General features: G+C 46.8%; 1 protein-coding gene across 3 annotated transcripts in view; it reads left to right on the forward strand.

Annotated features, from left to right (window-relative positions):
* The first annotated feature begins 3,069 nt into the window (after positions 1–3,069).
* Positions 3,070–26,920, forward strand: part of LOC149351189 (uncharacterized) — a 42,247-nt gene continuing 18,396 nt past the window's right edge. The window contains exons 1-11 of one of the 3 annotated variants that reach the window (XM_089580483.1): positions 3,070–3,495; positions 4,179–4,289; positions 10,049–10,272; positions 12,060–12,243; positions 15,334–15,468; positions 16,474–16,577; positions 20,617–20,784; positions 20,980–21,130; positions 24,181–24,320; positions 25,494–25,677; positions 26,279–26,507. In XM_089580483.1, coding sequence (XP_089436609.1) covers positions 3,477–3,495; positions 4,179–4,289; positions 10,049–10,272; positions 12,060–12,243; positions 15,334–15,468; positions 16,474–16,577; positions 20,617–20,784; positions 20,980–21,130; positions 24,181–24,320; positions 25,494–25,677; positions 26,279–26,507 — 1,649 coding nt within the window. In that variant the 5' untranslated portion in view covers positions 3,070–3,476. The remainder of the gene's footprint in view (positions 3,496–4,178; positions 4,290–10,048; positions 10,273–12,059; positions 12,244–15,333; positions 15,469–16,473; positions 16,578–20,616; positions 20,785–20,979; positions 21,131–24,180; positions 24,321–25,493; positions 25,678–26,278; positions 26,508–26,920) is intronic. The other 2 variants (XM_089580484.1, XM_089580485.1) reach the window with 2 other exon arrangements.

Consider the following 26,920-nt stretch of genomic DNA (forward strand, 5'->3'; position numbering starts at 1 on the left):
ATGTGGAAAGAGCCGACATCAAGCACGTGGCGCGAATCACGAATAGATTCCGTGTGTATCCTATGGAGACTGTACTTGCCAAAATGGTACCTTTAGCGCGCTGATTATGATTTATAGTAAGTTGAACATCACGTAAATTCTAGTTTTGTGTCTAATTATAAGTTGGTTGTTTACTAAAACAGGCAATTTGGGCCGCAAAGCAAAAATAAAACGTGGCAATCTAGAAAGTTGTACAGCTGCGCCTACCCAATTCCCTCGAACGTAAGCTCATTTTTGAACTCTGACTGGCAGATAGAATTAAGTTACAGGTAATACATTACTTCGAAACGTATACAGACACTCCAGTCTTGAAAATTAACGCTGGCGGTGACACATTAGGTCAGCAACCTAATCGATGAATTGTCAAATATATGCTTTTCAGGACACTGCACTTTTATTTCTACCACCATCCTTGTTTTCCCACTCTAGCGTAGGGATCTTATGAAACCTGTTCAATGTTTTGGTCTCATGCGTACACAAAGAATAACACAAGGAAGGGTGTCCTTTATGAAACCTTTATGCTCTTGTTTCGTTACGTCACCTGTAAGCACCGAGCGATGATGTAGCGTGTATGACATTCCTTCTCTGAATCATCGCCTGTTATCGGCGTCTCGGCGAAGACATCTGGTTTTATTTTATTTGTTTTCCAATTGCGTCACGCGTTCCAGTGAGGTTGGTCTGGCGGATGAACTTAACGAGGACGCTAGCGTTGACAGAAACATATTTATAGACATTTCATGCGCGCGACGATCCAACCAGGCGCGCAAAAACCAGCACACTAGAAAAGAGGAGCGCGTACGTTACACGAAAGTGCGAAGGAGGAGAAGAGAACGTGCGAGGAAGGCTGCGAACTTGTGTTCGAACGCAACAGAGAACGCATCACAAATTTGGAAGACTCTGTGCGCGTTCCAAAACCATAAAAAGCTGCAACGTTTTCAAGGACTCTCTCTTTGGTCATCCCGTGATAATGTGCATTCATAAGCGAACCGAATTTATCTCTCGTACAGTGTCCCTTATATAAACCCTTGCTTTCCTTTTCGTGCTTCATTGCGTACGAAATTAGAGCAATTTTTTAGCAACGCCGTTGTTGGAAGTGTCGCATTAATTGCAAGCAAACTATCACATGTCGAAGTATCCTTTCCATAACCTTCTAAGACCTGCATACGACTTGAAAAGGGGGTCTGGGGTACTGGAAAGTATCTGTTGCTGCAAAAATTGTTTCGACGGACATGGTTGCTGCGACGCGCCGTTTTTTGTCTTTCCTTTCGCATCTATTTCTTTCAACTCCCTTCTGTCTGCACGCGGCAGTGATAGTGGCCCAGTTTTAGATAGTCATTTTCTCTTGGTGTGGACGGACTGACAGACAAAAATCTGTCAAGAAAAAAAAAGGTGAAAGTGTAGTCGAAAATGTCTAGCTTTTGAGGATAAGAAATGATAGGCGACTTTGACCAGTCAAGACGTGTGATGTCTGCAGTGCTCTGTGTTACCAGGCGCGTAATACTTCATAGCGACGCACGAAGCAGCTGTATCCTTCACTCTGTGTCTCGCCGCGCAACATACGCCAACTCCACTAGTCGCTTAATTCATTCCCTCAAACCTCTCCAGCTATTCTGGTTGCTCACTGTACCACAGATCAGCACAACACAGCAAACACGAACTCTACTACGTCTTAAAGGGGTGCAGACGGCGTTTTTGGGTGTCCGTTATTTTGCTTTGAAAGATGCCTACGGGCCTAGCGATCATGAGAATAAGCACAAAATACCAGTGCTCGGAGCTGATAATTAATAACGAACGTTTTTGTACCGACAGTTCCAGTCTCAGTGGGCGCCAGCGCTGAAGTGCATCTTGACGTCACAGTCGACCCGCCAACCTGGACTAATACACTCCTGAGGATGTCGGCGCAGCCGGCAAGCAATGGTTGTTGCTGTGGACAACCACTGGGCTCAGTGATGTCACATCAGTTGGGGAAAATGCACCTTGACGTCACTCGATACAACTGAAAATGCCGAACAGCTCCTCGGACAACATTTAACATCGTGTTAAATTATGTTCCACCCCACGCCTACTACTGAAACTTGCTAGGAGCCCTCTCCTTACATCCATGAAACAACCGTTACGTTTATTTGTGCTCTAAATATTGTGTCTGTACTCCTTTAAGCCTGACCAGCACGCAGCGTTTTTCGCACGCGAAAACGCACCGCGTGTGAAACGCGCACGGCGGTGCCGCTGAATTTGCATGATCGAGGGCGCTTCCCGTTCCTTGCGTCCTTGAAGGTGGAAGTTCGGCGGCGGGGCCGCGTGCGAAACACCTCAATACGGGCTAGGTTTTACCTCAACCACACGTCTTCGTGGGAACTTGCGCTAGTTCCAGCCAATCAGCAGAAGAATTCACAACTTTCTCGACACGCAGTAATGGTTAGTAGTTTAAGAAAACCTTGTCTATCGAACCTTGGCGATCGAACCTTTTGGTGTCGTGGTGGGTGAGTGCACTGGTGCCGCCTATTATGAGCTCGTATGGCGTTCGGAGAGCTCCGTGCATAAAGACCCTATTTAGCTGACGCGGTCCCTAGCTTCTACAACGCTGCGCGGTTTTATTGGGACGGAGTGCGAACGTTTCCAACAGCACACACATGACATACCGGCTGCATTATGTACTGCGTCAAAGCAACAAGCATGCCTTAACTGTTACAATTTCTCGCTGTATCATGGCAAAACACTCAGCAACTACTCTGGCTACTGATTGCAGGCTGAAGAGTTTTTGACGTAAGCATTAGCTGTGTTATTCTTCCTGTGCGCCTTTTAGGGCCGAGTAAGTGTGGGCTCAAAAGAACTTTGTTGCAAAGAGGAATTTTCCTCGGTCGCGAGAACCCAGTCCGCCGTGCTTTCGCGTTTTATTCGTCTCTTGAAGGCGGGAGCTCTGCGGCATAGAGGGTTCGCCAAGGGCAAGTTTCCACTCTCTCCTCTAAACACCCGGTGCGCCCGAACGCCTGCGGCGAGAAGTGGGTCCATCCTGGAGCCCTTTATTAATCGCATCATTGCACTGGACGGGTGGCCATGAAACGAGTTGTAAACAACTGGCTAGACGAGAGAAGGCTGCCGAGTTACGTCAGGACTGCAGCGCTGCCGACAACCCCCGAGGCACGGAGAGGCCTTGATGGAGCGCTTGCCAACTGCTTTGCTGTAGCGGCAGTGCAAGTACGTCGACCGTCGGAAACCCTGCATGGAGGAAAGCTCGTAATCGCGTTTGTCTGCATACTCCCGAGTCAGCGGTTGCGTCGGTGGGGTCCTCGCTGCCTCGCACGTGTTTCGCACCCTGGAATACGCACTGCGCGGTGGTGAACGCGTCTGCACGGTTGCCATTTAGGCGTCTGAACTGTGTGAAAAAGTCCAGCGGGCTGTTTGGAAAATCTTCGACAGAAGACCCCGATTGTGAAATCATGAGATTAGGCAAAAAAGGCAAGTCTAGTGCTTCCACAGACCGGTGTTTCCAGGCAATTCCCATCATGACCTCTCCCAGCGATGATGTGCTTGTTTCATTTTGTTCCGATTTCCTTCCGTCTAGCCGTGTCAATTCTCCAGTCACAGCTGCCTAGTAAAAGTCATATCGTACTTACACCATTCCGAAGGCGGAAAAAAATCTAAGTTTAGTCGCTCTGTACCTTGCGTTCATTTCTGCGCCTCTTGATGCTTGCGTAATATGAGTTGAACCTTGGGGCTGTGCGGGAAAAAGTGCACTGAATATCAGTAATTTTCCTTGTACATAGAGCGTTGCACGCGTAACTACTTATTGTCTTCTGATTACATTGGTGTTGCGTTTTTTCCCTCATTACAACTTTTTAGTTCTCTTTTTCTCTCTCTGGAGTTTCTTGTTGTGTGACACGCTATCTCAAGAGCTAATGATGGTTGTATTTTCGTGGAATGTAATATTGCAAGCTCGCTGTTTTACCCCTACAGTGAGAGCGAAGTAAAATGTAAATTTTCGCAACCCAGAAAAAAAAAACTGCCAAGTTTGCCCCTCATTAAGAACAACGTTCAGTATCACATTTTCATGACTGCATGCTCAAATGACCGCTAGTCGACGTGATACGCTTCCGTTGGCCAGCACCAGCTCACGGCTGCCCTGACTGCGCGCTGCGCAGAACTCGTGCTGCTGAACCTCGTGTGCATCGGGACAGCGGTGTTGTGGAATCACCTCCGGCGTTGCCAGGACATCCGCCTGCCGCCAGATCCCGAGTACGATTACATCGTCGGTATGGCTCAGCACCCCATTCAGAAACACCTGCCACTCTGGGCACCCAGATAAGAAATAACGACGAAAAGCTGGTCCAATATTAAATTTTTACTAAAGGCCATGCGTATAAACCTGTTAAGCGAAGCTTAACAAGTTTACGCTTAGTGCTCCTTTCTCTCTGGTTTTGTTTTCTTTTTTTGCTAAACAACTGTTTTTGTCTTTTGAGAGCGCTTCATTTTATAACTGAATGATGTACAACCTGGAATACCGCTTGTACCACAAGATGCTAAGTTAGACACCTTGCGTGATGTGCAGACAGACATTGTGTTAACGTCATCATTTAAAGAATGACCATAAATTAATTTGTCACTAAGGATTAATGCAGTGAATCACATTTTTCTTGTTGTTAAATTACAAGACATTTATTTGCCCTTAAGCTGCCGGGTTTACGCGAAAGTCATTCCTCACTGTTGGAGTTTTGTTAGCGAGCTTGACCTTAAAGCGCCAAACGTCATAAGACTTATCTGCGCATTGACTATCCAATTAGTAGCGATATTGTTAAGGCGCTGAGAGACTTCCAACGCAGTCTTTGAGGCACAGATGTGTATAATCTATACGGGCCCCTACAAAAATTGATATTCAATCTCTGATATCGTACTGATATTGGGCGCAAACTGCAATACTGGAGCGAAAGGCCCTAGCGCGGATATTGCGCCGCAAGAGGGATCACGTGACTCCTCTTGCTGCGGAAGCAGAGGGAGCTCGAAAGAATTTCTGCGTTGTAAAAGGCACAGGTGGCGTTATTTATTGTCTATACTTTTCCGTGTATATGATGTTGCAATCATGTGTCATCGTGGCCGGTGTCAGTCGTCGTCCATCGTACGAAATTTGGATGGTGTTAGAACGCTGGTGGGCAAGGTCTCAAGACGTGTATAGTCATGAACGACGTAACGTGACAGATGGAAGTCATGACACGTAGTCATAGTCATTCTGCAACGTAGCATGACTCAGCACTTTAATGTTTTCGCATTCTCACAGGTAAGCTGTCTTAAGTGCATCTGCCGAATTAATTTATGCTTCTGTCACGGTGGTTTCTATTGCCTGAACGCCAGACGTACGCCACCGAGCTCAGTGAAAGCTCTGATTTCGATCCGAGTTATTGAGAGAACTATCAGCAAGATTACGTTCGCGGAATTGTCGCGTTCAGTGGCTTAAATCCTTGCATTGGCGTAAAGCCCTTGCAGGCCCGTTTGCTTTTCATGTCTAAATTTCGGTCTAAAAAAAACAATAACAGGCAGTAAATAGAAATCTGTGCAGTAGCTGAAAAGGTTGCAGAAAGCAATACGGGCAACATCGGGTTCTTACCAGCGACGAGTGCCTTCTCAAGATTGGCACAACCGAAGAAATCGGGTTATAAAAAGAGCACTTAATGCCATCTTTTTTAGAGGCTAGTGAGGCAACACTCTAGGAGAGAAATTTATGAAAACAACCGCTTTAGCGCAAGCGTAACCTGTTCATCTCGTAAGCGCTTTAGGATGCTTAGCGTCCTAGCGCACTATGAGCGAATTGTCACACAAACCCAAGGACCACATCCGCATGGATTAGGGAAAGGTTGTCCGAAAATGCAAGATGTCTTTAGCAAGTCGGCTTCCGTTAGGTCAGGAATGCAGGGGAAGATACCATTCTACTCAAGTGGAAAGCATCTACTGTTAAACAATGCGACACACTGTGCCGAATTTAACTGTTTGCATGGGGAACTATGCAGGATTTGTAGCTTGACAGTAAGGGCCTTTCGCTAGGACATATTTTGTAGCATTCTCTCGTCGACTCCAACTGGCTCCTTTGTTTCGCCCCCGTATCTGCTGACGGCGGTGGCTCGGTCGGTACTTCAGACTATAACCCACATCTGCGACTTGTCAGGTCGGGGGGGGGGGGGGGGGGGGGGGGGGGGGGCTGGAGAGCCGTGTACTTTCCTGAAATTTGCTTTGATTTACGCCACTGGTTCTGTTCCGTCCAAGGCCTGGTATTGTCCCAGTACCCTACTTGCCTACTCTAAAATAGTTCAGGGAAGCAGTCTAACGGCGTCGCATCCGCCGGCACAAGCCGAAACAGACTGGCCCGTGTTTGATTTGCACTGCATTAGTATGACTTGGTGTTTTGCACAGCTCCGCACCATTAGAGCAGAAATTCTTGTGCGAGTTAAAGACCCGGAAACTTCGTGAGTGCTCATCACTGACCATTGGCGAAGTCCCTTCACTGTTGTCCATAGCAGCAGCAACGTACGCATGAACTGAACGACGGCTTCGGAGGTCGCTGAACTGTTTTAGCAGAGGATAAAACTCACCATGTTATTCTCCGACATCTAGTATGGTCCCTAGAAATTTAGGAACCATACATCTACTTCACTCGGTGAGGGGCTTCGTCGCCAAAAAAGTCAATTTAGTGACTCAGATGAACGGCAAACAGGACCAGAAAGCGACAAATGCGAAAAGTCAGCGGCCTAAGACGCAATGCAACGCAGGAGAGCGGTATACGTGAGCCCCTTCCATCTTCATGCGAGCGCTGCCGATAGATGGCAGTACGGCATGTCCTCGCGGCCGAAAATCATGGGTAGTCCTCAGAAGTTATTCACAATGAAAATATCTGCTGTGTTCTTGCATCAGACTGGCATTATAAATTATTGATAAGTTTTTCCATCACCTTTTTTTGCCACAGAATGACATCAAGAAATCATTATGGTTTTTTGCATTAACTTTTTTGCCTCAGGCTGACATAAATTCTTAATTTTTGCATCACCTCTTTGGCACCAGACTAATGCCCTAGATTCTTGATGAGTGTTTGCATTAAGTTTTCTGGTGCAAAAAAAAAGGCTTAGCCTTTTAACCCAAGTCTTGACATAGAGACATGACAACACTACCTTCTTCAAGCACCACCACAGACGTTTTTTTCGATGGTTCGTGCAGTAATGTTGCACACCAACTAACAGAAATGTTACATTAAATCTTTTGATTTGTACGTGCCTAAGACTGCTTACATAATCCCTGAAGTCTTTTAGAAAACCTTGCTTATTAATAACTCCTCACTGACACCTATTGGGAGCCTTGTTATTGAGGATATGTAAGCATGAGCCCGGGTGAGCATGACGATGTGTTTCCACAGCCTTTTAGGGCCCTATTCACGATGTTGTTGTTACTTGCTCATTGCAGAGGGTAGATGCAAGGAAGCTGTTTGCTCTAATGATTGGCGGGCATGATCCTTGACTATTCCACGTTTCAGTGAAAGTTTCAGATCAAAATGTTCAGTGGATGCTTACATTAACTTTAATGTAGCTCTGCCGTAGTGTTTATGTGTGGTGTGAAAGATAGAAAATGGCATTCAGGACATTACTTTTTATTTTTACCAGAACAATTGCTTGAATCCTACAAACCATGCCGGGACATGTTACACATTAATGAGAATCTCGACGCAAAAAAAACACATCACTTATTTATCCGAAACTCGGTAGCAAATTTTAACCAGCAAGGCGTCAGAAAGCCAGCTCACAAGTCATCAGAAATATTTAATGAGCAAGATGTCTGAAGTCACTTACTTTAAATCGGGAACTCATCACATATTTCTGCAAAGGAGGGAGCTTTTAAACGCCGATCTATACGACCAGGACTACGAACCTGAACGCGTAGCCTTAGCAGCAAAATATTTTCTAAGTAATTTCATTCTTTTTCAGGAACAAACACTTCATCTTTTAACATGCGTTTGTATGCGGAGAGAAAGTAGGTGACCATGTAGCTTAGCTGCTTTTTGATAAGTAGTTTTAATTAGGTTGTAAAATAAATTGTACAATTTATTTTAGATGCTAATGAAGTATACATTGAACACGTTGGTATTAAAGCAGGTATACTTTCTCCAGGTCCTATTACGCAACCCTTCTTCATTCCTTTAACTGTTTATTTCAAGGTGAGGCTGCCGAAGGTAGTTTGTAGATCCTCCCCGCCCTTACAACCTCCCCAGCGTATATAAAAAAAACGTATTTATGCATTTTTTCAGATCCACCTGCTGTGCAGGTTGTCTGCAGGAGCACCAGTGCACTAATCATTAGAAAAATGATAAACAAATGTAAATTAATGTCCCGGAGTCCGCATACCTAGAACTTCCCCTTCGTAAGAGCACTTGTTCATCGTTCAGCACATGAACCCTGGGCAGTCATCACATGTCGCGAGAAAGTCAGTCGATCGAAGCATCATTTATATACATGGTCTGTTCTGAAAGTAGTAGGACTCATTTTTTTAAACAAAATTTATTCAAGAGAATAGTACAAACGATTGCGATTTTTCAAGGTAGCACCCTTCCGCACCTACACGCTGCTGCCAATGAGTTTCACAGTTTTCGTACGTCTCCAGGAACGCCTGGACCGGCATGCTCTTTAACTCCCTCGTCACGGCCTGTTGAACCACCTCTACCGATCCGTGATGTTTCCCCTTGAGCGTCGATTTTATTCTCGGGAATAGAAAAAAGTCTGGCGGGGCCAAGTCGAGACTGTAGGGGGGCTTAGGCAGCGTTGCCGCCTTGTGCTGGGCAAAAAATCGGGGTCCTCATTCACATGATGAAGAAGATCCTACCGGTTGGCCTTTTCCTCCTCTGACAACACTCCCGGCACCAACTTCGCGCACGCTTTCCTCATGGATAAGTTTTCTATCGCGATCTCAAAAACTTGGGTTTGAGGAATGCTCAAGTCATCAGCAATCATTCTGATACTCATTCTACGATCACTGTTAAGTAAATGTTTCACTCGCTACACATTTTCGTTGGTCTTGCTGGTCGAAGGGCGTCTGGAGCGGTCGACTTCCTCCACTCTTTCCTTACCTTCTCGAAACAGCTTGTGCCACTCAAAAAACACCAGATCTACCCATGGAAGCGTCACCATAGGCCTCCTTAATCATGTTGTGAGTCTATTTGCCCGTTTTACCAAGATTTACTCAAAATTTGATCGCGTATCGCTGATCCAGTAAACGCTCGATGATTCTTCGTGACGAGACGTTTCGACAGGGGTTCACAGTACAAGCGACTTCCTCTCTTCAACGGCCGAGAGCCGACTGCCGATTTTCCCCAGCATTCCCAATATCCCCCTTCAACGATCCTGCACGAGCAGACCACCTCTCGTCCGCCCGTTCGCCCAGGAAAAAACCAGTCCTACTACTTTCAGAACAGACCGTGTATGAACAGTTTCACTAACTTCGTCCTGGAATAGTAAAATTATGTTATCTAAATGGGCCACGGCAATGGCCCTCGCGCCAGTGATGGTCAATAAAGACAACCAATCTGATGTGGCCAATGAAAATATAAATATTTTAAAGCAAGCGGTTCTGAGAAATCTGCGTTGGAGATATGACTTCTGAATAGTAACTCTTGCCCTACGGAGTTCCTTAAATCATAGCTTGTTTCGAAATCAAATGGCGATCCAACCTCAACGCTTGCCCAAGGAAGCGTGGAGGTCACCGAGAGGGTTTACGAATTCATGTAGAAGCCGATCTCTCGCTGCGGTGTTTTTTTTTTCGAAACGTAACAGAAACTCATTGAGACCGAGTGCTCGTGTACTGCCTTTCGTCCTACTGCCGATTTACTTATAATTTTCTCGTAGTCTGACCCTGGTTGGCATATGCCGATATTTGTCACACTTCTCGCTCGATGAAAAATTGGCGGCATGCAGCAGGCAAAAGTACATGCAGGCAGTTCATGAAGGGAGTGTTCGAGCGCACAACTGCCAACGCCTGGCCTTCGCAGTTGGAGCGGGGACGGCCGGCTGCGTCCTGGCTCGCCGTCTGCTGGACAGCGCCACGGGTGCGGAGGGGTCGCCGGCGCGAGTGCTGCTCATTGAAGCCGGCCGCGGGGAGGCGCCCTGGTACGCTTCGGTGCCATTGCTGTCTCTGGCGATGCAGGCGACCTCCATCGACTGGCAGTTCGTGACGGCGCCGCAGAAGGACGCACTCCACTGCTACCACAACCAGGTAGCACTCGGGTTCGGCGGGCGAAGAGAACTTTCGGTGGCATTCGGCTTCTTAAGACCTGTCACGTTAGCACGGATAGCTGAATGGGTTTCAGTCCTGAGGAGAACAGAGGGACGGGCAGGCTTTTGTGGCTTACCGCTTAGAAGAGCAAGATATGACTGGCACACGAGGGAATGAACTAAATACAGCCACTAATTATTAAATTAAATTTATTGGACGAATGAGAGAGCACGCGATCAAAATCTTGGTATGGGCTAGTCATTGGCTAATCTTAAGTTAAAGTGTACGGAGCGCAATAAACAGATACAGAAGAGAAGCCACAAAGAACAGGACTGGCGCTGAACAAGCCAGTCCGGTCAGCGCCAGTCCTGTTGTTTGTCTTCTCTTCTGACCCTGTTTTTTGCGCTGAGTACACTTTTACTTAAGAGAAAGCACATGCCGGATATCGGTGTAAGGAAGTCATTATGACAACGGAGCACAGATGTTTTAGCACAAGGAAAAATAAAGAAAACATGCGACATTTTTCTTGGACGGAGGTAAAATAATTGCCCGGTTGGCCCTCACTTACGAAGAGCAGTGAAGTTTTAGAGAAAACCGATCACGACATTACGCAGCCACTGCGACATAAGACATTCATTTCTGCTTCTTTTGTATTGTCCCATTTATGCATCACTTAGTCTAGAAGGCGAATTCTAGAAAGAAGCCGAGGTCATAGGCACAGTGCCTAGAGCGCTGTCGTCCTTTTCCTGGATTAGCAACACAAAAAGAGAATGAAAGAAGTTATCAGCTGGTATGTAGCTTTATGGTAAGCTTGCCTTCGCTCGTGGCGCCCGCTCATTGGTCTGCATTCTCTCGAGTGGTTTCTTTAGTATACATGAATGAAACTTTCCCGCTCTCCACAACAGGCTCTCGGCAATGCTGAAACTTGTTCACGATGCAGACGCATTGATGGGCTCTTTGAACAGCACACATTGCTTCTGAGGGCTAAGGAAGGAATTGAACAATCGCCCCGACCGGGATTTGCTTACGACCACAAAGAAACTTAAAGAAATGGTGTCCGGAGGGCTGCTGGGCTGAAAGCCTGGGCTTGAGGTTTCACTTCAACAGACATCAGGGGCTGCATTCTATGAGGATATATTTGGTATGCATATCTATTTTTCGTTTCGTTTGGATTGAGTGACGGCAGCACCAGACAAAAGCACCAAGCACAAAAATAACGTTTCGCAGTAAAATAATGTTGGTGTGTACTATGTCGGTGAAGTTTTCGCTGCACTATTTCTAGTAGTGCACGAGTAAGGATAGCTTCCAGACAACAGGCTGAATCAAATATTACGATACATCTTTTTGCGTGAACATAACACCAGGGTCCGCTTTGATGTAGCATTTTCAGACCTGAGTACTGAGCAATATCTGTTATTGGGGTCCCGAACTTGTGGCATCTGGCTTAACAGCGAACTCTAGGAAGTCTGGAGCTAATAACACAAACTTCTGATTCAAACCAGTCAGCCAAACTATTCGTGCACTTCGTCGTTCCCAATGTTTGGAGGGTAAGGAAACTTTAAAATCGGAATTGATGCTGCTGTCTTAAGTTTTCTTGTTTGATTAAAAATTTTCGGGGTTTTAATTGGAAAATTTTATTCGCATGCGGAGAATAAGATGCATGCTAACCATGTTCCCTGCACCACTATACGTAATGGCCGCATCCATGAAACAGGGCGCATTCTTAATCGATCAAATGCGCCGCTCTTTCAATAAGCGCCTCGGCGGACACTCGCGATCTAACGCAGAGCCTGCGGTGGCCCCGTGGAAAAGCATTAGGCGGCAGCTCCAACTTGTACTGCATGATCCACTCCAGACCCGCTCCTGAGGACTGGGAAGTGTGGAGTCAACGCTGCCGAACGTGCCGTTTCCGCGCCGACCGAGTGAATGCCCTATACCGAAAGCTCGAATTCCCTGCAGGCCATGGCCATGGTAAGAGATGCCGACGCTCGTGAAATGAGTGGGCCATGCAGGGGAGTTCTATATTTCGCCCCCAAAAGCATGGGAATAATTCAGCGTTACACTAGATTGTAATGCGACACACACACGCTTTTGTGTTCTCCTTTCTGCAGGTATAAAACAATAGCAGTTGTAGCACGGCAGGAGAGACTTCCTCAGTGCATGTCCTGACCCTGTAAAACGTGACAGGACCAACCGCTAGCAGCGCCCTATCGGCCGCATAGCAAGATTGACCAAAGAAAGTTGTTGCAGTCAGCGCGTTCTGCAATCGATGTGCGGATATTCAAACTTCTCTAAACGTTGCACTCATATGCATAGCATAATTATCGAGAAACTGGTTCATATATTACGTACACGGCGCAGATATAATCAAGCGTCATTAGCCTACTCCTGATAAGTAACGATTTCTGCGAATCAATCAATGCTCTCTAGATCGAACAATCAAGGGACGTTGGACGACGGGTTCTGTGCAAAAGTTGCTTTAACTAGCAAAAATATGATTAATTCACAGTTTTATCAATCCGGGTTTCGCAGTCACTAGCGCCATTCTCCGCACTGAAAAGGAAACTTTATGGTCAAAAAATGCACTAAAACAAATAACGATGCGCGTGCGCACGAAAACGCGAGGTCTCATTATTTGAGTTCGCCTCGGAAGAGAAACAGATTGTTTGACCAGAGCGCTTCAGTAAAATGTATGCTCGAATTTAATTTCCAGCGCTCAGCCTCTCACCCACGGTAGTGCAAAGTAGTGCCGGGCTTTTGCCCTTTTTTGTTGCGATCAGAATAGCAGTACCTCACTCTGTCACTTTCATCTGTTTGCTGCCTCTCAGCGCACGGACGCCGGGAAAGAACCTCGATGTATCCATTTTTCCTCGCCTGTGTGCGCAAACAATAAAGTGCGCATTGATTACGGCAGGAAGAGCTCGTTTCAAAGCAGCCCGGAAGAGCGAGGAAAAGGACGGGTCGATGATCGAGCGCATCAGGTTTCGTTCCCACTGCCTGTCGATCTGTTTACTGGGTCACTGCAGCATATAAGAGCTTTCGTTTTCTTTTTTTCTAAGTCGGCAAACTTGCGATGGCTTAACGCGCTTATCCTTTAAATTAGTTGACATTTGCGATTGCGGATGTGCGTGCCTGTGTGAGTATATGGATGTGCATAATACGTTTAGTGCCTTTCTATGGTTACCTTTATCCTGGGTTGTGTTTGTCGTGTACGTTTTTGTTTATTTTTGACACCGTTCGCACCTAATGATGGAGAATTCAGGAAAAAAACAGCATGAATACGAGAAATGTAAGATTCAATGCAAGGCATAGCGCCCTCCAAGTATTCGGTTCTTGAGAATCGCTGGTATCTGGTCTAGTATTTGGTTCTCGAGATTCGCCAGTATATATGGAAATTTCGTGCACTGATGGGCGTCCCTGCACGCACGACGCGCCAAGGATTTGTTGAGCCCCGGCGCCGTGGATATTCGCTTTTTAGAATATCTAGAAACTGATGTGGTTATTACTAATGGCCAATTACAAATCTATGACTGCAACTATGCGCCTAACTCTAATAGTTGAAATATTAGCAATTATAATTTAGTTAACCAGATTATTACAGTCAAGTATAACTCAACAACGCCGCGGCATATGCCCTGAAAGGAGGTCCTCACGCCGATCGGGTCGACCTATTGTCACGCGGCAATTAATCCCTTTGCACCTGCTAGTGTAACGCCGCAGATTGCTAGCAGGAGCCTGGGGGTAACCGCAACGTCATGATAGTCGGTTGACTCCATTGACTAGAGGACCTCATTTGAAGGGAATTACCGCAGTGCTCTTGAATTATGTCGGTCTATTATCAAAATGATTTACCGGCTTCCTGACGCCCGCCAACAGTGTTATATTACCATGCTGCAAAGCTATAGATTTATTTCAAAAAACATATTTTTAAAATTAGGGGCGGACTTCCCTGCAACACCTGTTATATTGAGGGAACCGACTTATAGCGTGTCATTGGAAATAGAATAGTCATGTGCAAGAAAAAATAATTAAAGGCGACACTTAAGCTCCGCCTTAATGGTATGACGCGATAGCGCAATGGGTTAATTGCCATATATGCGAAAGGTACTTCTCTACTTTACGTTCATAGATCCCTGGGAGTCCTCACACCCCTCTTGGCGCAGTGGTGTAGCGGTCAAGCGATGCGCCACTCTTCTTCGATAGGCAGGTGCCCCTAGTGGTGGGCCTTGCGCGGCCCATGTTGCTCTTCCCCCCAAGCGACCAATCATTAATTTAACTGCCACGGTGGGCAGTTGGCTCTCTGTCCGGTGGGAAATTGTGATTCCGCCGCAAGGTCAGGTGACTTAAGTGGCCCCTGTCTCCTGGGTTGCTCTCTGGGGACCGCCTGCCAGAGCCATGGCCGTGTTTTTTCGCTCACAACGCCGAAACCGACGACGCCAACACCGAATTTCCTGGGGAACGGGGCCTTTAATGCTCTCGCGTTAAGAAGACTGCATGGCACACGGTGACGCGCAGTCGGTCATGGCGCGTTAGGCCGAACTCGGCAGAAAACATGGGTGAGGCGAAATCGCGAGGAAGATTTCATGGAGACCGATGTTATATCAGTTCACAGGCAAGTCTAGCGGAATTTTCAGGCCAGGATTTTTAATACAAGGGCAAGGGGTTCGGAAAGCGTATCGCCATTTCGACAACACTTGTCTGCAATTATTTTCCTTACATCAACTAGACGGGTTGAGCCATGAGCTTGACCTCCTTCGCGCAGTTCTTTGTTGCCATGGGCTCGGTCTTGCAGCATTATTTTCTTTTTCTTCTTTTGCTCACGCGCCGCATCGAGTTCTGCGCACTCTTCGCATGTGAGTGCTCCCTCACTTACTCGTGTCCTGCGCATTTCCGCAGCAACGTGCGCCCCATTCTCGTCCTTCGAATTTCGCTGTTGTGTTTCCCTGACTTTGCTTGCCCTGTCGCCCCCTGCATCCTTCCCCTGGCTTCCATCAGTGCCAGGCGAGTGCTTTGATCAACCCGTCGCGCAATCCTGAGCCACATCTGGGAATTTGGCCGCAGCCGACGGGGTGCTGGATGCGCGAATTCCGGTGTTGGACACGAATTGCGGCGCCTCAGAGCTGTGCTCGGCGTTCAAGCAAGCAGCTGGGCGCCTAGGACTGGGCCTGGACAAGGAAGAAAACCAGCTGCTAAAAAGTACGGTTCGTTCATGGTTTGATACATTCCTCTTTGTGAGAAATGCGCCGGCCATTTCCTTGGATGACCCGGGAAGTTTCCTCGGGCCTTGCTGTCGGTACCCTATATATGACGCTGTAGGTGCACAGCGGAGACGATGGAAAGTGGGAAAGAGAGCGTTTCCGGCTGTCTAGGTACTCGAAGCGCCAACAACGGCACACGAACCCGAAAGCAAGGTCGTGAGAGAATCTGTCAGTCCTGTATGATGAATTTCACATTTCATTGTTCTTAAGCGCTGCTTCAGCCGAACAAGAGTGACCGGCTACTGTTCCTTGGCGAAAAAGTGGATGGCAGCGATGTGGTTTTTGAAAATTGTTTACGATATTCAGTTCTTTGTTCTGCATTGAAGAGAATACGCAGGCCCCTGTCTGTATTTGAAAGTACTACAGGGCGAATTTTCTTAGAAGTATATTGTTGTAACCAACGTTGCCACCACTGAGATCGAAATAATGGTAGCTGCCTCACAATGGTTACAGCTGCTGTGGAAAGGGCGTTAGCGGCAACTTTGATGCATGCGAAATCAGTGTGGTGTCATTCTCCTGTCCTTACCGCGTAATTACGTGCAACATAATTAGTTCTTTACTTTTTTTATCAATGTAAACGCATTAACTAAAATGTAATCCTGGGTTCGGCAGAATATCGTGTGGCGAGGGCGGACATTGTAGAAATCATGAAAGCATACACTCGATCAGCAACGAATGAAGAATAAAAATGGAATTTTTGTTGTGCGCTGTTTGTTTTGTCCATCATATATTAACGAATGCACGTTTATTATTTCTGTACCTAAAATGTTATGCAAACTTTTTATTCCGACACCCATGAATTTTTATTTGAATTCACGCTTCACGGTTTAATTGAACTGATGAATGCGAGTTCTGAATTCAACTTTTCAACTGCTGAATTCATGTTTCATTATTTTATTTCCTATTTACAGTTGCCAGTAATACAAAGCCATTTCATTTTCAGGCAACGTTTACCAGGGCAGAAAATGGACGACCTATGATTTGTACATTAAGCCTGTGCTAACAAACCCAAGGCTCAGGATTATGACTGGCGCGCACGTAAGCAGGGTGAGACTTTTTCGTGGAAATAATATTTTGGCCTCTAATAGTAGCATCACAAGGTTTTTATTTTCTCTCGTTGACTGACGTTACACTACACTGATGCGTAGGAAAGAAATGTTGTTGTGGCTTTTGTTCGAAGTGATCTTGCCAGTTCATGCTCCTGGTAAGACAGCACTCCCTTCTCCGATTCCACATAGCCAACGCAGCAGGCGCGAAGCGTATTCAATGCTAGCCAGAATGGCACGCACTGCGAACTGCATCGTGCGACGCCAGCCACGGCTTCGCGACTTCAAACAGCACGATCATTCTTGGGGACGCGAACTTGCTCTAAAGAAAATGAAGTTACAACTGCGCGTCCTTCCACCTTAATAGCCCTCGAAGGGCTGAAAGCGTTGAAACATCTCCAGCCTCGCCATACCTTTCATGTTTAGTCACGGCCCGTGGTAGGCTCCTGTACAGCATTCCGGGCTTTTAATAATTTCGCGAGAGCGTGGAATGTTCAGCGCTGTTGCGCCGGTAGACGAACGAGAGCAGAAAGTATGTAAGAGTGTAAGAGCAAGGAGATGCCCATTCCTGCTGCTGGAACAAGCGTCATCTGCTAGGCTGTTCTGATTAGTGCGAAGCAACCCTTGCCCATCAACGACTGTTATACAGTAGTGTGCATCTTTATTGTGAAGACTTTTAAAAACTTTCTCGTCTCAACCACTGGCTCGTTTGCGCTGAAACTGGGCACATAACTTGGGTATTGCGGTAACTTTTGTCTCGTGGTAAGCTTGTTAGCAGTACTTACGTAATTCAGTCGCGCATGATGAAAACCCGTAATCGTCTGCCTCGAAATCGACGAACGAAAGCTGCCAACTCTGGTTTTTCGCCAAAGCGCATTAGTGGCGCCATCTGTTGATTGCATAACAAAGCGCCACGACGCGAAAGGCGCCGAGGACAGCATTAGAAACTGCGCACGTCCTTTAATGGCGCCACTGCCGCCCTTCGCGGCAATTTGGCGTTGGCGGCTTTCAATTCATCGATTTTGGCGAAGACGATTACAGAGTTGTATCCTTCGCGGCTGAATTAAGTAATTATCATTGTAAAATTTTCTACGAGACAAAAGTTACCACAATACGCAAGCTCTGTGCCCAGCTTTACTGCAAATGAGCGAGTGGTTGAGGCGAGAAATTTTTTTATTAGTATTCACGATAGAGATACGCTTTGGGACGTTAAACCCCATAAACCAACCAACGATAGAGATACACAATACTGTGCATTGAAACCCCAAGAAGCTGCACCAACAGTTTTTTTTTTCTGCTGCATAAAGTGTAGGTGAGATCTGAAGAGTGCTCACATTTGCGATAAACAGCCTAGCATGCCTGAGAAACCATTTGCAATCGTTACTTTCGAAAAACAAATTGTAGAGGACCCCCGATATCGGCGGATTAGTTTAGTTCAACAAACGTGCTCGAGATTCTACCCGCAAACGCTACCGGTGCCTAGCGCCGCTCTTAAGACGATACGCGTTTGCACCAATTCAGAACCACAAACATGCAGCAGATAGAACATGAAACAAGTGCTATCAGAACTCGGTCATCAAACTTGCTTCGACGAGTTGCCTTTCACGAAGCAGGACAGCCAAGCAGACGACGCTCGCTCCAGCAGCATGATCAGTACGCTTATTCGTTGCCTCCTTGTCATTGTTTCCGTATTTCCGCGCTGCTTCGCCTCAGCACCGGTACATCTGGCAGTCGATGCTGGCGCGATATAATTAAAAATCCGGAACACTATGCGTTTGGTGGCCACAATGAAAAGTAGCGCGCGGCTAGGGGTTTCAGACGCAAGTCGCGCACCTGCTGCTGACGGTAAATATGTACCTCTCACTCTCTTTCGTTTACTTACCTGACTTCCCTTCCTAACGCACCACTACTGGAAATAAATGCCTGTGAAGGTCTGAGCAGAGCGCCAGTGCAGAGGCGCTAGACCCAAAGAATGCGCCTGCTGCCAGCATCCGCCGTGAGGCCAGGTAGTGTGCTACACCTAGCGCCTTCTTTCGAATTTCGCCTAAACTACGGCAGCCCGCCGGAAGCTGGCAAATTGGCAACTTCGGTCAATACTCGGCGCCACTTGTTCAGTCTTTTGTCGGCGCGCGCTTCTCGTTCCTGATTAGGATGTGTTAGTGCTTCAAGTGCCAACATCGCACTGTTCAGGCCAATTGGCCCCAAAGCGAAATGTGTCGCCTCGAGACATTTGGCCTACGACATCCAAAAAGCTATTCCCACGGCACGAGGGGACGAAAAGATACTTCACTGGTGACCTCGACTTTAGTGATCTCGATGCCACGCCGAGGTGAACTTTCCCAAGTTACGGACGCGTATCAACCTGCACAGGCCGGTACAGCCTTCCCTCATAGGATATGAACGCGTTCGAGTAAACGCCATGGCAGGCACTAGAAGGAAATGAGGGGACCAACAGAACTTTTTTTAGAGGAGAACCGCATTGACTTCACGTTTTCTATGCTTTGGTTTATTGGGGTTTAACGTCCCAAAGCGACTCAGGCTATGAGGGACGCCGCAGTGAAGGGCTCCGGAAACTTCGACCACCTGGGGTTCTTTAACGTGCACTGACATTGCGCAGTACACGGGCCTTTAGAATTTTGCCTCCATCGAAATTCGCCGCCGCGCCCGGGATCAAACCCAAGTATTTCAGGCCAGCAGCGGAGCGCCGTAACCACTGAGCCACCGCGGAGGGGCTCATGTTTTCTATGATAAAAGGGGCTAAAATGCATTGAGCAAATAGCAACGCCCCCCCCCCCCCCCCCCCCCCCGTTCTCCCCAAAACGCGTCGATAAATGTTTACCTTTCGCAAAAGCTGGTCTAGCTATAGGTCTGGTTTCTTACTTCGCTGGGCACAAGTGCCGTTGTCTCAACATAGTGTTTAACGGGATAACAAAATGTTTTGCTATAAGTAATGCTTTCCAACAGATTGGGCATATTTACAGACGGGTCCGAAAAGTATTAACCATTATGGCGTGACTTTTACTCTTTAAATGCAATATTATCATTATAAACGAGGCTTATGACAGTGACGTTCCATGCCGTATCCCAAAATTCCCTGGATTACGCAAAAATTCTCCTATTTCAGGTCTCTTTCTCTCCAGAAGCTTCAAAACTCCTTAAATTTGGAAAAAGTGAGGCGATTTCGCTCATCAAACATCCCTCAAGCTGTATAAAAACGCCATTTTCGCCAAATTTTAGCTGTAAAACTCCCTGGAAAAGGGAAACGTGCCCGAACGGAACATCACTGATTTATAAGCAAAGCGCATGTTGAGAGAATATATCTTTGTTTCTACGCGCTACAAACCGATACTACTGACGAGAGAAGAAGCATACCTATATGTACACACGAAGCGCTTTGTGTGTACAGGCGCCGACAAAATGTCTCACGCTTTCCGCAAAGAAGACATGATGGTTTATTGAGTTCATGCGCGAGCGCACCAGCGGCATGTGAACACACGTATGCATCAGTCATATTCCTAATTTTCGTTAGGCAAGGCGTGAGAAGAGTCCGATCACAGAACATGCTCCGTTATACTATGGCCGAGACTGTAAATGCCTGTTTCTTGTCTTATCAGTATGCTGTTGTGTTGTTGCAAGCGGTAAGCAAGATGCATAACGAACCGGCGCCTGTTCTAGCACTGTTTGAAAGAATGATTCCATTGCATCAGGTCTTGCGATCAGGATAAAAAAAAAAAAAAAAAACTACGAATGACCGTTACTTCACTCAGCTTAAATATTGTAAGCCCTCTTGAAGAATACAACGGGAGTCTGAGTAAAAAGTTTTGTGGTACTTAAGCTTCAAGCAAGACGTTTTGCTGTTCATTTCGCGATAACGAAGTTTTAAGCACAACACTTCTTTGGAAGCAATGATTAGTTGAAATAAAAACTAATTCATTTTTTGTTTCGATATGATAATGCTCTTATTACTATTAATCACTCCACAAGTGGGTTGATGGAACACCTCCTTAGAATTTCTGATTTGCTCACTCATCTCATTGCAGGTCCTCTTTGAGAATGCGACGGCAGTCGGGGTTGAAATTATTTCTGACGGCGCAGTCTACCAAGCTGGCGCTAAGCGTGAAGTTATCATTTCTTCGGGTGCTGTCGGATCACCCCACATTCTTTTGCTGTCCGGAATCGGGCCGAGAGGTGTCCTGGACAAATTTCAGGCAAGAAAAGTTTCAGATCGCTTCAGCAGATCTTGCCATTGTTTCGTCCTTGAATTTTTTTCATCATCCACTTCTATTGAGCACAGAAACATACTTCAATGGTCGAGCTTCGCATTTATATTCACCTGTTCCAAACAATTACGATGAAATGTTTTCCACCCTTTCGGACAATGAAATCATTAAATTTCTGTGCAGATACCGGTTGTCAGCGAGCTTCCGGGAGTTGGCAACAACCTTCAAGACCATGTCACAGTGCCAATTTATTTCAATCTAAAGGCTCCCGTCAGCATCAACGAATACAAGACGAAAAGCTTGTTGCAAATCTGGAAGTATATTTGGGGTGAAGGTGGGTGGCGTGAGTTTCCTTGGGAAAATTTCACTGCCTTCGAGCTGAAAAGATTCGCTGAAATGCTGCTTTAGTTTTTGATAGACACATTGAGCCACGTGTCAAGAAGCCACTTATTCGGTGGAATGTGCACGTGCATTTTATATCGTGAATTGCAGTATCTGCCTCTGGACGAAGCTGGAAAGACTAGCTTTTACTGCGGCTTTGGGCGCATCAGCAACAGATTTTGATTAGCGTGTTCAGAGAACTAAAAATAACAAGCTCGGAAGCCTTGAACACTAGAAGTACAGAAGGGAGAAAAAGTGGTGAGACCACTGCTTCGGCGGCAAAAGCCTGACTATCTAGCGCCGCGCGCACGCTGCGCGACTAGGAGTGCCCCGAGTGCGGACAAACTTCGCCCTTTCTCTCGCGCTGGTGCTTATCAAACTTGATAAGTTTCTAGTCCGGCGTTCGGTCATTCTGCTGCTTATGGTCGCGGCGAAAACATGCGCGCATCCCAAAGTGTCTGGGACACGGCGCTGTCGCGAAATAGCGGGGCAAGTGGGCGGCAGAGTGGTGTCAAACGACATCGCTCCGGATTGGTAAAGGAACTGTACTGATGTTTCATATTTTGTCCCCACTGAGGAAAGATGGTTTGGTTTGGTTTATTGGGGTTTAAAGTCCCAAAGCAACTCGGGCTATGAGGGACGCCGTAGTGAAGGGCTCCGGACAATTTCGACCACCTGGGGTTCTTTAACGTTCACTGACATCGCACAGTACACGGGCCTCTAGAATTTCGCCTCCATCGAAATTCAGCCGCCGCAGCCGGGATCGAACCCGCGTCTTTCGGGTCAGCAGCCGAGCGCCGTAACCACTGAGCCACCGCGGCGGGGCGCACTGAGGAAAGAATGGGTTGTTTTTACCTTGAGTTGAGAACTCGACTGCACGATGTTCTCACCGTCTAACGCATCTAAGTATATTCCGATCAGCAATCCGAAACGAGCTTTCTTGCCCCATGAACTGGAAAGCGCGTTTCAAAGGGCGATTTGGACTAAGATTCCGATTTTGATTAGCTATTGCGAATCCGCGCCATATTTTTCCTTCATCTCCTTACTGAGATCACAAAATGGCTCGCAGGCGTTAACTAGTTTGCCCGGCCAGAGTTCGCCGCGAAAACAAAGAGCGGCCCCTTGCGGCTTTTGTATAAAAAATCTGTGCCTCAGGGATGCCCGTAGGAAAAGACACTAAGATTCGGTAGGGCGCACTGCGTATACACGCACGCGCCGTCAGCTGTCGCGGACAAACAGTTCTGTCACAGTTCTTGTGCTCACTCCACTTTTGCTAACCTGCGATATGGAGCAAACGAAAGAGACAATATACGTCGCGAATTAGCGGTAGCCAATCAAAACTCCGGATCTGTATCCAAATCGCCGTTTGAAACACGTTTTCCAATTCATGGAGCAAGAAAGCTTGTTCCGTATCACCGATTGGAATACGCTATTATAGTAGATTACAACTTGAAAATAAAAAAAAAAGGACAGAAGTTGGCAGCACTGGCTCTCGTCCGTGTCTTCCTATATTACGCGACAGAGTATACAGATCGTTCGGTCGAAAAGCTGTCGGCGTAGTATAGTAGTCGGCACCGCGGGTCGGAAATGATCGGGGGCTGCGTAAAAAAATCGTATCATGGTAATTTGTGCTTCTAGTGACTGATGATCGATTGGTATATGATAGGCGATGACGAGTTAATGAAATCGCTATAATTAAGGTATTAATTCAAGAAATTAAAAAATTGGAAAAGGTGCTTTGAAAGGCGTCAAAATGCTCAGAATTAAAAGCCAATGCTTGATGATGGTAATCAAGGAAATTTAGCGTGTGTAATTGATCAATAAATTAATTGAAACAATTGAAAAAATGCGTTGGTTTACACCACCACCACCTGCAACACGGTGTCGTGTTCCACTCTTAAAGGCGAAGCTGAAGCGTCCTCCAATTATGACTCCACGGACCAAGCATAACAGTGGATAAAATCAGCGTTTTTAATGTTTTTCTGTGTCAAGCTAGCAGCGGCATCGAAATTCTTGAACTTATAATTTCGTTTCTTGATTAGCTTCTTGTTTAATGAAAATCTTTAACAATGGACTAACTTTTGTCGCGGAGGAATTCGGTTGCGGCGTTCCTGAATGTGGGCGGAGCTTCACTGCAGACTTGAGCTGCATCCAACTAAAAACACGTTAGACGTAGAAAACATCGTGCAGTCCAGTTCGCAACTCAAGGTAAAAAAACAAAAAAAAAGACACTCTTTCTTCAGTGTAGAGAAAATGCGAAACATTGGTGCAACTAAAATCAAATCGACCTTCGCCACTCCGGAGCGCAGTGGTCTGACGCCGCGCCGCCCTCCGCTTGCTCCTCTACTGCGCAACAGCGTCATGTACTGGACGCTTTGCGATGCGCTTCACCCTTCTTCGCAACCGTCAGCACAGGAGCAGCCGGACGCCGCTCTAGAAATTTGTCAAGCGTGCTAAATACCAGCGCGAGAAGTCTGTCTTCACTCGGAGCACTCCGGCCGCGAGCGAGCGGCGCAAGATGGCTGCAACGCGGTGCGGCCCCGCAGCCGCTACTGCAGCTGAAGCCGTGGTCTGTCCATTTTTGCTCGCTCCTGTACATATCGTCTGTTGCAACCGTTTGCAGTCCACCGCTCCATTGAAATGAACGGCGCGGTACTTTGTGGCCTTGTACTTTGTGGCCGTGCCTCATGCGATGTTGAAAGTTCTCTAAATGGTCCTCAGTGATCTTCAGCGGCCTTTCTGCCAAATGGGCTACGACACTATAATTGCTCTATTGATATTTTTTAAAGCCTCACCAAATATTTTTATTCTTTCTATAGCGTCCATAAAGGTGTCTTTATAGGTTTAATATAGTGTATATAGGCCCTTACCTAAGTTCGAACCAAGCTTAGTGCCAAAAAATTTCTAGAAGAATTTAGAAACCAAAATATTCTCTCAGAATAGCCTAAGGCAGTCATGAGCTTTTCTTTGTCAGTGGGGTGCCAGCGTTCCTTTTCTTTTCAGGATACCTGGCCTCCAGCGCAGTTGCATCCGTCCTGAGGACATCTATCGGAGATCGTCATCTTGAGGCGATGTTTTTAGTAATGAACTTTGGTTCCTTCAGAGAAGATGTTCTTTCAAGAATTTCGCACATGAAGAAAGAGGTACGCATATGGAGAAAAAAACTAGCAGGGCTACAATATTTCCTGGAAAAAAATTCAGGGGTGCGCTTTGTTGACCTACAGTGCGGTGAGGCGAAAGCATTAAACGCGGTGTAGCTGCTTGTGTCACTGATGTGTGGTTAAGATGTTAATTAAGTACACAATTGTTTGTGAATCTTAAATGCTGGAGACACTGGAGGGCGTTTGAAAGGCATCCGTCTGATTCGACGCCTTTCTGCAAACACTCTCCAGCGTCCTGGACAAGGAGAACTACATATGCGTTGGCAGGAAGTGGCATAGCCATTAGCACGCTCGGCTGCGGAACAGAAGGATGGGAGTTCGAATCCCATCGTGCACAAAGATTTTTTTTCTGGTCTGATTAGAAAAGCGTAAAACCTCTGCTGACCACCTTCTGCTGACAGCCTTCTGTCGACAACGATGAGGCATTAAAGGCTTTCGCCTTAATACTCGACTTAGGCTGTATCCTGGCGTATTCATTTCACGACGCTTACGGACAGCTCCAGCAGGCATCACGCTTGCGCCGTAAAAGGAAAAGATGTACATGGAAATCACAGTTTCATTTTCCTTGTTCTCCAACTGGACAGCCTACAGGATTAGGCTGGACTGAAAGCAAATGCACAATAATACGACATGTCTAACAGCGATGTTTATCGCAGATCTGAAGTGAGTGTATTTTCGGGTTCGAACACCATGTGGTTCAAAGTAGTTGCAAAAATAAAAGACGAGAAGGTTTTGTGGTTTATGGGGGGGTTTAACGTCTCTAAGTTACTCAGGCTATGAGGGACGCCGTAGTGAAGGGCTCCGGAAATTTCCCCCACCTGGGGCTCTTCAACGTGCACTGACATGGCACTGTACACAGGCCTCTAGAATTTTGCCTCTATCGATATTCCAACGCCGCGGCCGGGATCGAACCCGCGCCTCTCGGGTCAGCAGCCGAGCGCCATACCACTGAGCCACCGCAGCGGCTAAAAGGAAAAGGAATAGGCTCCCAGGCTTTTCGTCTTCTGGCGTGATGAGGACAACAAAGTTGTGCCGGCCATGTTTGTGTAACCGTACACCTTACTTCGTTGTTCATGTACACACAGAAAGTCAAACTTTTTTGTTTTTTTCTGCTTACTGCGGGTGTATGCATGCCTGAATTTTCCTTCTGTTTAGGATATCGAGGCTTCTTTTCCGGACATTGGCAACGCCAACAAGGAAGGATTTTTACTGCTGGCGTCCTGCCGTCACCCAAAATCCAAGGGCCGAATTACCCTGCACACAGGGCACGCGCTAGACTCTCCGGACATTGACCCGCGATATTTCAGCGACCCGCACGACATTCGCTGCGTGACGAACGGTATGACCTTCGATTTCATAACTATCCTATCTCGTTCAGTGCTGCTATTAAGAACTGTAGGGTACCAAAGCTATGCATTTTTTATCAAATCGGGGCGTAAAAGGGTCCCCTTAAGTGCTCCATGTTTGGTGAGCCGACAACATAAGGAGCCAAAATCGGCTAAGAGCGTATGTAACCACTTTGGGTGCAATTTTCAGCACCCACACGTGAGCTGCTCGCTGGAGACAGGAAGCTCACCTTATAAGGATCTTTTTTAGTGCGACACAGCTAAGTACAATTATTGAGCAAAGCAGACATTTGGGCTAGTTGGTGTGAATTCATGGTGGAAAAAACAGCGCAAACTAAGACAGAAAACCCAGAACAAGAGGGGAGACACTACAATTATTGAACCTTGCAGGTCTTTCGTTTTCTGCTTGACAACGTGATAGAAGGCTTACGCAGCTCCCACTTTAATTTGAGGCGTAGTCTGAAATATTCGTCACGCTGCTGCAGCAAACAACAGAAACAGGCATCAAATTCTGAGGCGTAGAGTGAAAAGATGAAAGATGAGATAGTTGAGCATCGTTGCTATGACCACAGTTCATTTCTTCTGTCCTGTCAGCAATGACAACAGCTTTGGTGCTGGCGTCAGACAAGGCCCTGTCTGCCCTGGGGGCATCACCTCACATACCCCGGCTTCGCTACTGCGAGCACTTGGAGGCGTCCGTCCAGAACGGCGATTTTCTCGAGTGCTGGGCCCGCGCGGCGGCGGGATCGCTCCACCATCCAGTTGGCACTGCGGCCATGGGCGACGCATCGGACTCATCGGCGGTGGTCGATGAGGTCTTCAGGTACGACCCGCGCTTGCTGCTTGACAGAAAATCTCACTTAATGCCGCCTCGCCCGTAATTCTGAATCTTACAACTTGCCAGAGCGAAATGGTACACGTTGGAGGTCTGTATTATTTCTTACCTTTGCGATATCTCTCCACTCCCCTTCTTACTCCTCCGCCTTGTTATGAGAATTGGTGACGTGTCCTCTTTGGACCGAAGAAGCAACCAGAGTTGCTGAGTCGAACCCAAAGCCCCCCGTGAATGCTTCCACTTCAAATTCAGGCAAAAAAATGCGATCATTTCGCTGCACTTCGCAGAAAAAAAAACACTTTGAAAAAAGATAGGGCATCAATAATCTGTCTCTGAAGGTAGTGGAACAAGGGAGTCATCTTTACAACAGAGAGGCCTTAGTGTAGAATTATTCGTCTTCC

This window comes from Amblyomma mixtum, chromosome 3 (assembly GCF_055824585.1).
Source record: "Amblyomma mixtum isolate Tamu chromosome 3, ASM5582458v1, whole genome shotgun sequence".
NCBI lineage: Eukaryota > Metazoa > Arthropoda > Arachnida > Ixodida > Ixodidae > Amblyomma > Amblyomma mixtum.